This window comes from Marmota flaviventris, chromosome X (assembly GCF_047511675.1).
Source record: "Marmota flaviventris isolate mMarFla1 chromosome X, mMarFla1.hap1, whole genome shotgun sequence".
Taxonomy (NCBI): domain Eukaryota; kingdom Metazoa; phylum Chordata; class Mammalia; order Rodentia; family Sciuridae; genus Marmota; species Marmota flaviventris.
Window position 1 is genome coordinate 48,842,227 of NC_092518.1, and position 14,716 is coordinate 48,856,942.

The 14,716-nt window shown below is 41.9% G+C and overlaps 1 protein-coding gene across 1 annotated transcript; it reads right to left on the bottom strand.

Moving 5' to 3' along the window:
• Window positions 1-897: 897 nt before the first annotated feature.
• LOC114079520 (zinc finger X-linked protein ZXDB-like) lies at window positions 898-4,839 on the bottom strand. Its single transcript, XM_027920744.3, has one exon. The coding sequence runs from the start codon at window positions 4,778-4,780 to the stop codon at window positions 2,315-2,317; it is 2,466 nt and encodes an 821-aa protein (XP_027776545.1). The 5' UTR covers window positions 4,781-4,839; the 3' UTR covers window positions 898-2,314.
• Between the last annotated feature and the right edge of the window lie 9,877 nt (window positions 4,840-14,716).

A 14,716-nucleotide genomic window follows, 5' to 3' on the forward strand; every position in this document is an offset into this window, starting at 1 on the left:
AAGATAATTCCAAGATTTTTATCTTAAAGGAGAATAATACTTTGAGAATTTTACAGAGTATAGCAAAAGTATATTTTATGCTAGTTTTTAATGGGATAAAATTGGTCTGCAAGGTTAAATAAAGTGGCAGAATTTTAACATATGTTTATAGTTATATGTTTTGATATATGCCTAAGACAGATAAATTCACCTCAGGCCTTCACATTACTGCCCGTAGGAAAGGAAAAATGATATAAGAGACTATGAATTATTTCAACTAATGATGGTACACATCTAAAACTGGTTTTAAATCTTTCCAAAGTGCTGAGGGAGAAATAAAATTCTATTTCTTTGAACTACAAATGTATGTATTTTTTTTTTGCTCTGTCACTGTAAAAATACAACCAATTTAAAATTGTAAAGGTGGTAGAGATGAATTTCAAACTGACAAATTATAAAGTATACTGCCAAAGTACTATGAAAATTGTTATCCTCAAGTATCCACATGCAAACAGAACTGAGTTTGGATGTCTTAAAACAGCTAAAAATGTGTTCTAGAAAGAACTGTGAAAAAATTTAGAAAAGTAGAACTCACTAAAACCATATATAAAATATCCCAAATAGAATCAGATTCATATTTAAAAACTTCACCATCTGAATCCAGAAAAAACTTTCTCAGTGTACACAAAGACTTAAAGTAAATGTCATGACTGAAAAATTGACCATGAGAATGACAAAGACATGATGACCACAAAACAGGCTGGTCTAATTAAAAAAAATAGATAAATAAAGGAGATGTATGGAAAAGACTGGTGGTAGCAAGGAAGCAGAGCAAATAGAAGGTTATATATATATATATATATATATATATATATATATTTATATATATATATATATATATATATATATATATATATATATATATTATGGTGGAACAGAGCAACTGGTTATAAACAAAATGATCATGAAATTCAGAAGAGTAGAATGAGAGGTAGAAATATTTCCTCCTTGTTTGATACATATAATTAATAGCTATTAAGTGAAATCCATCTGTAATATGAGTTGGGTAAAATTTAGTATCAGTTGTAGTTCAGACTTCACCATAACTACATCTCAGGATTGAGAGGATGAAATTTTATATGTGTGAAAGTTCTATGTAAATTGTAAAATGATATATTCATGTAAGATAGACAGTATCTAGTTAAAATGTAGACAAAACTTCTCATTTCAGAGAGGGCAAACAATGAGCTTTCCAGGGCAGAAAGGAGAAAATTTCCCTCTGGTCCACTCCCATATTTTTTTGGAAGAATACCCTCTGTGGTTGTGTAAAGAGCTGGCACTGGACACAAAGCAAAGACACTAACTATGAAACTGGACAAATGGACATGTGGTCAATGTCACATAAAAACTGTGTGGGAAAAATAATTTTAATCCACGGAAGAAATAAATTCCCTTCCCTCTTTCTTAACCCTCATAAACATTCTTTGTTGGCAAAAGTGAGAAATTAAATTATGTCCATTTTGCCCCATGGAGGCAGGAAATAGAAGAGCAGGAAAAAAATTAACAAAATGTGCCAAAATATATAATATTTATCTTCAATACCACCTACTAGGATAGAAAAAGGAGTCTAATATGCACCAGATATATGTACATTGCTATGACTGGTTTAAAGCTAGGGAACTAAGGCTGAGCAAAACTAAATAAAGTCTTTAAGGCCACTTATCAAACACCACAAAGGCAATAGTTGAGTCTGGGATTGTATCATATCAAGCTCTAGCATTTTCCACAACAAAAATACAGTCTCCTATTCAAAAGGGTGAGGAGGGCTAAAATGATGAAAAGGCAAACAACCAACCAATATTTATAGGTTCCTTTTGAACTCTACTAATAGATTTTACAAATATCATGAAACTATGTAAAACTTCTATTAACATTTTAAAGTTAAATACCAGTATCTCCATCTCTGATCATTTACTTCTCAAAGGGATCAAAACCCTTTCTATGACATTAGAAGCACATGCAATAAGTAATGATGGTGAAACACCCTACATTTTTCCAGATAAAGCACACTATCACAAAAATACAGAGCAGAAAAGAGCTTAGAAACAATGCATTCAAAGCACATCATTTTATAAATAAGGAAATTAAGGCTCAGATAGGTTAAGTGACTTGCTCAGGGTCACAGAACTTGTCAGTTCCAGACTCAAGATCAGAATTTAAATCTCCAAGCTTGTAGTCCAGGGATGTGTTCTTCTGCAAACCCTTCAGTCCAGAAGACCCTCAAAGTTGAGTGTTAATAAAGTAAGCCACATGGCAAGTAACAAATAGACTTGATTCATACCAAAAATGGGCTGCCAGTCACTGTGATAAGATCTGTTTCTTTCTGAGAACCATGGTTTCCTGCTGGATTAGGGAATCCAAACTGGGTTTCTTCCTCCTGTCCAAAGAAGTCAGAGTCAGGATGTACATTCCAATCCGCTTTGGTTGGTGTCAGTAGTTCTGAAACACTGTTTTCACAAAGGGTGCTCGAAGGAGTCAGAGCTTCTGTGTCCACTGTTAACTTATTGCTGGGTGTCAAAGTTTGGGGCTCTGGACTCGAGTTTTTCATTGCCAAAGAACCCAGAGACCCCAGTGGCCCGACGCTTACACTGGAGACATCATCCATATCTAAGGGGCCCTGCTGAAAAGCAGCAGCTGTCGTTCCAAAAAAGAGAGAGGTATCCAGGCTCTGAGGAAGGTCACTGGTGGCCATCAAGGCCCGAGGGTCCACAGCCTGCCCTAGAGAATTATTATTGTTGGCAGGCAGATTCCCTGCCAGAGTGGAGCTCACAGAAGCCACATCAATAGTCAGGATTCCAGAATTGACCAATGCGGTGTCCAGCACTGCAGCAGAACTCTTGCCAGGCACATCAGAGAAGAAAGACACTATCTCTGCATCGCTGAGATCATTCTGTCCCTGGCTGGTAAGCTCACTGCTGGGCGTGAGAGAATTTGCAGCTTCGAGCTGAGCTAAGAGATCCTGGCCAAGGTTGTGCCTTTTGGCCATGTGGGTCTTCATGCTGTGCTTGGATGTGAAGAGTTTATTACAGGTGGAGACGGGGCAGCGACTCTTCCAAGTCTCCACATCCTGCAGGTGTTTCTTGGAGTGAATGTAGAGACTACTACGAGCAGAAAACCTGGCACAGCAGCCTTCCACAGGACACACGAAAGGTTTTGTGCCCAGGTGGGTTATGCTGTGGCCTTTCAGATGCTCGGCTCTTGTGAAAGATTTCCCACAGCCTTCTACAGGGCACGTGAACCTCCGGTCATCATCGTGCTTCCTTTTGTGCCTTAAGAGTTTGGACATGCTGGTGAAATTCCAGCCACAGCCCTCAAAGTCACAAAGGAAAGGTCTCTCGCCTGTGTGGCTCCGCAGGTGAATTTTCAGCCTACAAGCCTTGTCATACTGTTTACTGCAGCCAGGGAAAGAGCAGGCAAAGAGTTCCTGTTCCCTGAAATGGGCGCGGTTATGGGAAAACAGGGCACTCACGGTAATAAACGTCTTCTTGCAGCCGGAAAACGCACACTGGTAGGGCCTCTCTGGCTCGAAGTGGCTGCGCTGGTGGGCACTGAGCTTAGCCTGCGTGGGGAAGCTCTCCTCGCACACCTCACATTTGAAGGAGTTCTCCTGCTCATGGCCCTTCATGTGTGCTTTGAGGTTGTACACAGTGGTGAAGCTCTTGCCACAGCCCTCCACCGGGCAGCCGAAAGGCCTTAGTTTGTCATGCGACTGCAGGTGCCTCTTGAGCTTGTAAGATGTGGTGAAGGTCCAGCCGCAGCCGCCCAGGGGGCACTTGAAGGGCCTCTGACCCTGGCTGCTGCTGTGCGTCAGCAGGTGCACCTTCAGCTGGTGTTTCTTGGCGAAGGTTTGTCCGCACTGCGCCTCGGGGCACAGGTACAGCACCACGCCTGGGGCCGGGCCCAGCGGCCCGCGAGGGCTCTGGGCGGCGGCCCGGCCCTCAGCCTCCTCCTCAGGAGCCGGGGCCGGTGCAGGTTCCGCCGGCTCGGCCAGCAGGAGCTCGGGCGGCAGCTCTGGGCAGTCACCCAACTGCGCGGTGTGCGGGAACCCGGCTGGCGGAGGGGCAATTAGACCCCCAGGCTGCGGGAAAGGCGCGACCCCCGGCTCCCAGGCCGGCAGCGGGGGCGTGGTCAGGGTGAGGACGCCGTTCTCAAAACGCAACAGCAGGTCCTGGTTATGGATAGTGATGGTGCCTGCGAAGGCCGCCCCGTGGCCCGGGCCTGAGGCTGGAGCCGGGATCGGGATCGGGATCGGGACCGGGACGGGGACCGGGACCGGAACCGGGGCCGGGCCCGGGGCCGCGGACAGGCAGCGGGGGCCCAGCGCAGGGCGGCCCGCAGGGTTCGCGCCGCTCTCGTCCCCCTGGGGCCCCAGGCCCGCTTCGGCCTCCTCCCTCCACACGGGCCCTTCGGCCTGATCGGTGCCCGAAGTCTCCACGTCGCCACCCACCGGGTCAAGCAGCACCAGGAAGAAGTCGTCGCCGCCGCCGCTCGGGTGATTCGGCCGCGGCGCCAACGGGCTCGGGCTTGGGCCCGGGCCCCGGCCCCGTGAGGCCCTGCGGGCCTCCTCGCTCCGCGGCACGGGCCCGCCATCTTGGGCCCCCCGGAGCAGTAGAAGGCGCCGCGCGGGGGCCTGACCAGCCGGCGGGTCAGGGCCTCGGTGGACCCCGCCGCCGCCCGCGGGGCAATAACCGCCGCTGCCCTGTCTTGTCCCGCGAGCCGGGAGCAGCCTCGGGATTTCCATCTCTGCGTCCGTGAGGCTCGGCTGGAACCGGAGCCGCGGCGGAGGCGCGACCCCGCCCCCTGCCGCGGGCCCGAACACGTTCCTGAGAGGGAAAAAAAAAAAAAAGTGCAATGCGCAGAAAGTGGCCCTATCAGATATTAAAACGTATTTAACGCCACAGTGATTTAAATATTCTGGTACTGGGTTTCTGGAACAAATAGGAAGCCCAGACTCAGAGCCTGATGTGCATAAATAAGTTCCACAGTTTATATTAGTAAGTAATCAAGATGGTCTTTTGAGGTAATTAGGAAATGACAGCTCATTCAGTATTGGTTCTAGAGTACCTAGGTTTCTATCCGATAAAAGCAACGTAAATATACAACCACATTGTATATACCTAAATGAACACACCCCAACCTCTCCTGGCAATAGGCATGTTGCTTAATACATTTTGTGGATTAAAAATTATTGACCGGCTGACTGGCTGGATGGATTGAGGGATGAGAGAAAATTTCTGAGAAAATGAAGTATGTGTCACCATTAAATTACCACAGTGCTAGGATTTCTGTTGCAGATGCCCCTACCCAAACTTCTATACTCTGAATTATCTTAAGCAAGGTCCTGGGAAAATTTTTCCACATAGGATTTTGTCAGAGAATAGAATAGGAGATGGGGCCAAAACACATTAGCACCATTCTGCTTAGAAATGCTAAGCCTGGAGAATGACACAATATATGCTGGGATCTGGAAAACCTAATCTGCACCTGGGTTCTCCCTGTACAGTGCTCAACCTAAACCAACTCTTTGCCCTTCCATCATCAGTTACCATTATCACCATGATAAAGCTCATGTCCAATTTCACAACACAATGAAGATATTCTTTGGTTTACTCTAGTTTCTCCAGCACATGGATGCCTGTGGACTGACAGGAAATGCAGTAAACTGGGGTACCTGCTCTCATGGAAGTGTGGTTGCCCAGTCTTACTCTAATGACATGACCTTTGATGCCTAGTGATCTCATTAGTGATGATGATCCTCCAACTGATTTGCCATAGGCAGTTAACATAAATATAGGGTGAAATGTCTGGTAGGAGAAAGGTTTAGGGTGAGGATTAGGTATGGGGTACTTAGCATCTAAATAACCCTGGCCCCCCTCACCTTTGAGAGAGAGAGGACACTTGCTGGTCTCTGGACTGGAAAAATCACATTTTCTTCATCCATAACAATTCAAACCTCATCAAGATTTATTTCTACAACCCATATTTTCCTTTCTGTTACATTTTTTCTTGGAGTAAGCATTTTTAAAATCTGAGATATATAAGACTGAATAAAACACACTGTAGGTTTAGATGATTTATACAAGTAACACCCATGTAAATCAGGAACCAGGTCAAGAAATGGACCATTGCCAGCCTTCCAGAACACAGCCACTTTATTCCTCCCAATCATAGCCCACATCGTCCCAGTGGATATATAGTCATTATCCTGATGTTGTGATAATCTTTTCAGTACTTTTCTTTATAGCTTTACCATTTTTGTATGCATCCCTAAACAATGCATTTTATATGAAGTTATGTAAATGTAATCACACTGCATGCTTCTTCTTTCAGCGTTTATTGTATGTTTATTGCATATGTAAGAGACCCATCCATGTTGTTCATAGTAGCTGCGGGTAAATCCTTTGTCTCCATTGTTGACTAGCGTCCCAGTCTATGCTTATAAACAGTGATTGTGATGTGATTATACCATTCCATTCTACAATAAATGGACACCAGGGTCATTTCTAGTTCTTGGCTGTTATGTCTGTTCTTGTGCATTTCTCATGGAACACATGGGTAAAAGCCTCTCCGGAGTATACATCCCAGAATAGAATCACTGATCCATAGGATATACATATATTCAGCTTACCAAAGCAATGCCAAATTGTTTTCTGTAGTGGTTGTGCCAATTTTCAACCGCACCAGCAGCCCATAGACATCCCTCTGGCCTACTTATTCACCTACACTAAATATTGCCAGCATTTAATCTTTGCCAACATGGCTGTGGACAATACCCCAAATATAATAAGCTTTATCACATTATTATATTTATAAACCTTTGGGGTTTGCTTTTCTGTGGGAGGACTGGACCAAATTTAACTCCTTCCACAAAATTTCCTATGCATTATCCATTTTGTGCTTACTGATTTAATGGGTTTGTTACCTATTTCAAATACCAGTCCATAAGTGTGGCTGTGCTATTCCCTTGTGTGTGTGTGAGTGTGTGGGTGCATGTGCGTGTGTGTTCACTTGCTTTGGGCTCTGTTTTATTGAACAGAAAATCCTAGTTATGATACAGTCAAACTGATCATTCTTTTCTTCATGGTTAGTGATTCAACTTTTTTTTTTTTTGGTACCAGGAATAATTGAACCTAGGGGTGCTTAACCACTGAGCCACATCCTTATATATATATATATATATATATATATATATATATATATATATATATAGAGAGAGAGAGAGAGAGAGAGAGAGAGAGAGAGAGAGAGGAAGGGAGGGAGGGAGGGAGGGGACAGGGTCTCACTAAATTAGGCCTTGCTAAATTGCTGAGGCTGACTTTGAACTCACACAATCCTCCTGCCTCAGTCTCCCAAGCCCCTGGGATTACAGGCATGCTCCACTGTGCCCAGTTTAATACTATACTTTCTTAATATGTTTTAAGAGATTTTTTTTTTCTGTTTTAAGCAACACTGGGCCAAAAATTATTTTCTGTATCGTCTTCTAAAATTTACATGGTTTTGCCTCTCACAGGCATGTCTTAATCCACTTGCACTTGAAGTTTGTGTATGGTGGTGGTGAATAGGGTTCCTTTCATGTGGATATCCAGTTTTCTCAGTGAACTACTTGTTGAAAAGTCTTCCATTTTCTACCTGGTTTATGGTGCCATTAATTGAGTATCGACATATGGTTGGGCTAATTCCTATACACTCTATTATGTGTCACGGACCTATTTAAGTATTTGAAATACAACACTAACTTAATTACCAAAGACCAATATTCAACGCCTGTTGGGGTCCGGGAGAATGCCGCGTGGGTCGGTCGGCAATCTTCCTGGGAGCATACGGGGCATTGGCGGCAGTTTCAAAAATAAAGTTTGTTCCTGCTTGAGTGGCTCGTGATTTTGTGCCCAGCCAGACTGTGGCAATATTTGGATAGAATGAGTCAATTTTACCTTGGTCTCCAAATGTACCTTATCTATTTGGGGTCCATTTCATTGTACCTAAGTTATCAATTCATCATGGAAAGTTGTAGGCCCGAGGGTCTCTCAGGGTGGGATTCTAACTAGGACTGTGTTGATATTTTAGATTTGACTACTTTTCAGTACTACATGTTTGGTTCATGACTATGGCATATCTCTTCTTTTAATCATATATCTTTGAAGCCACGCTTGATGGCACATGTCTGTAATCCCAGCAGCTGTGGAGGCTGAGGCAGGAGGATTGTGAGTTCAAAGCCAGCCTCAGCAACTTAGCAAGGCCCTGAGCATCTTAGTAAGACCCTGACTCAAAATAAAACATTAAAAAAGTGGACTGATAATGTGGCTGACTAGTTAAACACCCCTGGGTTCAATCTCTGGTAATAATAACAATGATAACCATTAATAATAATAATTATAATAAAATAATAATAATAATAATAATAATAATAATAATAATAATATATCTCTTTGAGTGTGACTATATTTTATAACATTTTTCTGAACATGTGACATTTTATCCTAGGCATATCATATTTAGCAAATACTATCTTTGAATTTTTTGATTTTTGAATGTTTTTATTAGTGTCTTCTAGTTATACTTAATGTTGGGGTTCTATTAGACATTATCCTACATATGTAATACATAATTTGCTACCCTTGAGTCCTCACTACTTCTGCTTTTCCTCTTCTTCTCCTTCCCCTGTTCCTCTCCTCTACTCTCCTGGTCTTCCTTCTATTTATTTGTAGATTTTTTTTTTTAATTTGTGTTTTATAGACTTACATAAAGGCGAACTTCAGTGTGATGTAGTCATATATGTACATAGCATAATTTTGTCAATTTCACTTATTAAAATGTGTTGCTTAGAAATATATGATAGGCTTTCCTTTTTTATTTGTTCTTTTAGTTTTACATGACAGTAGAATGCATTTTGACATATCATGCATACATGGAGTATAGCTTCCCATTCTTGAGGTTGTTTACATGATGTGAAGTTATACTGGTCGTGCATTCATATATGAACATAGAAAAGTTATTAACTCGTTGTTAAGAATGATATTTGCTATAGATGTTGTGTTCTGTAGCAATCTGGATCCAATCACGACATAGAAAGCATACAGTCTGGACCAAGGAAGTCTAATACAACAAAAAAAGAGCTATAAAACTATCGTATAAGTTTTAATAAAAGATGGAAGCAGGGGCTCCATAAGAAAGACAATCTCAGAATGTGGGCAACTCCCCGAGACTGGAGTTCACACTTGATTGGAAAAGAATCTGCTGGATGGTGGAGAATTCCTCTGTTTTGCCAGTGCCAGAGGTGGAGTACAGAAACCGAATTGGTGTATAGTCACAGAGCAACTCCCCAGAGCATTGTAGTATGGGGATGGTGCATAGCTGGTGACACGTATATGGGGATGTGCAGTAGGAGTGAGGAGTCCTGGCTCAGTGAGAAGCCTGGAGTAAAAATGCCCTGTGGATAGTGGCTACAATTTGGTGGAGGTGGGGGCCGGGGGTGGAGGTGGGACCGGGATCTTGGTATCAGGAGTGCTGCAGTGATGGAAGGACTGCATAAAGCTGAGTATGTGGGGGGAGGTAAATATGTAGAGAGAAACTGTGGACAGATGACTTGAAACACAGGATGATCTTACCAAGAAAGCCACAAGAAACTGATCAACAGACCAAATCAGATCCACACAACTGCTGAGGGCCCATGTCTGTGACAGACCACCAAAAATATTCTCAAATCCACAACTGTGAAAGCCATTTATAAATCGTAGGAGGGCCAGTTAGTTTCTCTTTCAGTATCCCACCAGTGCCCTCTACTAAGAAAGCATAGCATACTGCTCTTTGGTGTTACTTTGAAGTAGAGATGCTTAAAGAATCCCTTCTTTATCAGAGAACATACACTGAAGGGTGAATTTGGAGCTGAGAGGCCCTAGGTTGATGACTGGCTTCATAGCCTTCATGGGGTTAGAGGAGTTGCTTCTCTTTTTAGTTTGCTCAAACAGTCGGTGCCCTACCCAGTTGCTTACAAAAGGAAGATTATCTACCACCCTGTTCGCTTCTCCGGTAAATAAAGAGTAAAGCAATTTTTTAAGCCATTTCAGGACTTGTAGTTGACTCCTTAGAATTCTTGTTGGGCCCAGAATTCCATGGCCTATACTGAGCTTGCCACACAACCCAGGCCCTGGCACAAACAGTTGTTTCCTGCTTAGAGCAGAGGGCCTTTGAGGGCTGCATTTTTATCCTACCCAAGGGTAGCCTGCTCCACCTGCTAGGAGAGCCTTGCTGTGTGGTGAGATTGCCTCTTTCTCCATAAGTATGATTACCAAATATTCTCCTCAGGAATGAACTCTTGTATTCCCTAAATGCTGCTGTGCTCTCCTGGTACTTGCACCTGAACTAAACAGGGAGAGAAGATCCTTGAATTTTATTTAAAAACCATGCTAGCCATAGCTTCCCATGTCGGGCTTCAAAGTGTATAGACCTAACTCTATAGGCAATTGGAGTGTTTTCACTGAACCTGTCTCATTTTGGTTAATGGTGAAAAATTGACAAATTTGATGGGACAAAAGAGCATATGGGTTTTCCATTCCCCCCTGGCAAATAATTCAATGATTAGTGATTGAAGTGGCAACATGTATTGAGAGGAAGGTACACTTTAATTGGAAAAGATATTTTTCTTTTGCTGGGCCGATATTTGAGAGATATCATGACATAGACCAAAGCCAGACTGTTTTAATAGTTGTTAATCCTTTACGGTTCCTTCCTGGAACAGCCAACACGTAGATCATGTATACATTTATCCTTCAAATGCTGATTCTGCCTGCAGCCCATTGTGACTATCCTGTCACTCTGGCAGTGGAGAGACACAAATATAAAATCAGAAATTCTTCCACTAATCTTCAGGAGCATTCCTTTATGCCTGCCCCCGGATAGCTGTCCTCACTAGAAGTCCAATAAGCCATTGTCTCTTCCTATAAATTGCTTAGAACCAGGTTTGGTGGAAATGCACACATCCAATATGCATTTTCTCAGGGAAGGCTGCATGGCTTTAGTTGCCTCTCCATGCAGAGGAAAGGGAGATTTGAGAGTTCCTCAAGTGTCACGGGCTGGATGGGAATAATTAAGCGTTGCATCCTCCCAATGACAACCTGAATGATCCTTGACTGGTTATTTCTGAATCCACATATAAGAGGAAAATTGGAGGTGTAGACAGCATAAAGGTGCAATTCTTGCTCACTGTGTCCCTCACCCCTGTGTTTCTCTGACAGCGGATGCATGGCTAGAGCCAAAGTTTGCTAGCTTCTGAAGATTCAAATAGTCGAGGATCAAGGAAGCGTATATGGAGAAATAGAAGTTCCCTTTATGTGAATCTGTGAATGAAAGGAGTCAGACAACAAAGTACAGAGTATATATCAAGGAGAGAAAGGGAGGGAAAGCTCTGAGAACCAATAAAGAAGTGAAGGGAAATCTTAACAGCTCAAAGATTCAGAAAGGCAATGCAGAGGAAAGCATGATGCAAGTCTCAACAACGGGGTTCCCCAGCAAAGGGATGAAAACCAGACACCAGAAGCATAACATAAGCCTGAGAGTGCATACAACCTGGACAATAACAATGTACTGGAAACCCTAAATGCAGGACAGATCCACACTTCACACAAACTTTAAAACCAGTTCAAGTATTTGATCTGAGGGTGTCTCCTACTGCACAGCAAGCTAACTTTAGGGAAGAAAGTCAACATATAGCTCAGCAAAATTCTCAGAGTTGTATAACCAATAGCCATCTGTGAGAGGAGTCCTGTTATTATGGATCAGACTACTCTGGGGAGCAGAAATATCAGGGCAATCACAACTCAGGGTTCCTGTGGACATCCTGTTAGTTTAACTGTGTGAGAAACTGCAACACCAGACTGCTGTAGCTGGAGGGTTGAGAGACACATGGGCCTGTGGTATAGTTTGAGCATTGGAGAGAGCAGGCTGAGATAGCGAGTAGAGGACACAAAGGTGGATGGCTCCATCCTCTGTAGCAAAGAGTAAGATCAGTCGCTTGTGATGTCATGGGGGAGCCAGTTTGAGGGTACTGAGACTGAGGCACCCTAGATATTTGATGCAGGTTAGATATCTGCCTTGCCCCTAAGCATTCAGGCTGCAGTCAGCTGGGATGAATATAGGCCCAGTTAGTGCAGCCCACATACAGCCAAAAATTGGCTGATGAGAAGGGCTTTCTTCAGCTCAGGAATTGACCATGTCACCAGGTGCACAGACTGTGGACCTCTGGAACACGTGTGATCACACTTGGAAAGAAGCATCTTTAAGACAGGTATCTCAGCTTGGAGGAATTTTTTTTAACTTGTTCTTCTTTTCTTTCTATTCTTTTCCCCCTCTGTCTATGCTATCTTTTTTACATTTTATTTTTCATTAATTCCCCTTACTTTTTTCTTAAATTTAGTATTTTTAAAGAACCCTTTTTTTTCTTTTCTATCTCAGTTTTCTCCTTATTATCTTAACTCTTCTTAATTGTTCACTTATTCTGTTTTGGCCCATTTTTGTTTTGTTTTGTTTTTGGCTACTTTGGTGCCATGACTGTGGTGATGTTTGGTCAACTTCTCACTTTATTTCTATATCTAGTTCGTTTTGATGTTTTCAGTGTTTGGGTTTTTTGTTTGTTTGTTTTGTTTTGTTTTTCTCCTTTTGAGTGCAGCTGTGGATCAAGGCTGGAACCTGAAGCATGCTGGGTTTGTGCTTTGCTTCTCAGTGAAACACACCACAAATTTGAGGGAAATTCCTCCTTAATCCAACCATGATCAAATTCCACTTGAACCTTGGTGGATAGTTCAACTTTCAGGACAGGGGATTAAAAAAAGTCCCCAGCCAATGACTTTGTACCAAGTAAATAAAGCCAGGGGAGGGTGAAGTCCCAATCCAGGATGCTCACCCTAATAGCTTTTCTCAGCACTGAGAAATAACACGAGTCTCTTGTTACAAATGCAGTGCTACCTATGACAAACCTCAGCATCAATTGCTCCCATAACCTGTAACCGTGAAGTCAGCATATTCTTGACACGACCTGAGTAGTGACCACAGAGTTTGCATCTCATATTATCTGCTCTCCATAACACATCTGCCTGAACTAGCAGAAGGTCCCCACTGTTGTGAGGCTTACAGAGAAAGTGAAAATGTATCCTTCTGGCATTGTGTCAAAATACGCCAGTGACTGTGAGAGAAGTAACAGAAAAACTGTGCTGCTAATTCCATTTGGAATTAGTCTCAATCCTACATAACAAGTAAATACCCCAGGGCACATCATCAAGAGAAGGTTATTTTCTAAAATATCTCTCATGTAAAGTAGAAGAGGTGGCATCCTGAAATGTGCATACATCTCAATATAGAAATAAAAGGAATGTGAAAAACAAGGCAATGTGACTCCTTCAAAAGCTCATCTCTCTCTAGTTACTGATTTTAAAGATACTGAGGTGGAAGAAATGTCAGACAAATAATTGAAAAAAAAAATGATGCTAAATACGATCAAAGAAGATACAAAAATAAATTAATTAATTTAAGGAATGTAATGTAGGATATAAAAGAGAATCTCAATAAATATATAGAGATTCTGGAAAAGAGCCAATCAGAAATCTTGGATTACCAAGCTCAATAAATCAAATTTTAAGAAACTCACTTTAAGGACTCATCAATAGAGTAGATCAAACAGAAGAAAGACTATCAGGGATCAAATAAGTGGTTGATAAACTGTTACATTAGATTGCAATTAAAAATATTCAGAACATTTAAGAGTGCATTTGAAAATAATTGGTCAAAACTGTATACCACATATGCAGGCTAAATGCATAGAAAATCTATTTGTTGAAATATATACAGAAAATCTCTCACACTTTGGGAATGAGATGGACACTGAGGTACAAGAGGCATTTTGTTCCTCAAATAGATGTGAGCAGATGCTCCCCTATCCACATCAAATTATTGTTATTTTCCCCAAAGAACAGAAAGAAAGAATATTGAGACCTACAAAAGGGATGCATCAAGTGAAACCCAACATAATCACAGCAATTACCTAGCAGAAACTCTAAAGGCCAGGAGGATGTGGAATGTCATATTTCAAGTACTGGAAGGAAATAAAAAGCTATCAATTTGGAGTTCTAAATGAATCAGTTATCATTTGGAATGAGAGGAGAAATGAAGCCCTTCCTAAATAAGCATAAACAAAATGAATACATGACCACTAAGCCAATGTTACAGAAGACACTTTAAGCATTTCTACATCGAGAAGAGTAACAAGATAAATACAATCCCCTCACTAGAAGATTAGATAACATGAGAACTAGGAAAGAATCAAACATAATTAATTCAGTAAACCAGGAAAATGCCAAGACAAATGGTGAAGACAGACATGTATATGGATTGTTTGCAAGATCCAGAAACAAAACAACAAAATAACAGGAATTATTATATACTTTTCAATAATATCCCTGAATGTCAAAGGTCTGTATTTTACAATTAAATGGAGCAGATTGTTGGACTGATTAAAAAACAAAAACCTTCATTCTGCCACCTGGAAGAAATTCACCTCAACATCAAAACTGTAAAAATACAGAGAATGAAATGATTCAAGATGTTACTTGAAGAAAAAGTGAATGGAAAAGCAAATTGTTTTAGGTATACTCATATCTGACCACATAGACTTCAAGCTAAAATTGGTCAG

Excerpts from the sequence above, each read along its gene's own strand:
- LOC114079520 (XM_027920744.3), bottom strand. The coding sequence starts at position 4,780 with ATGGAAATCCCGAGGCTGCTCCCGGCTCGCGGGACAAGACAGGGCAGC.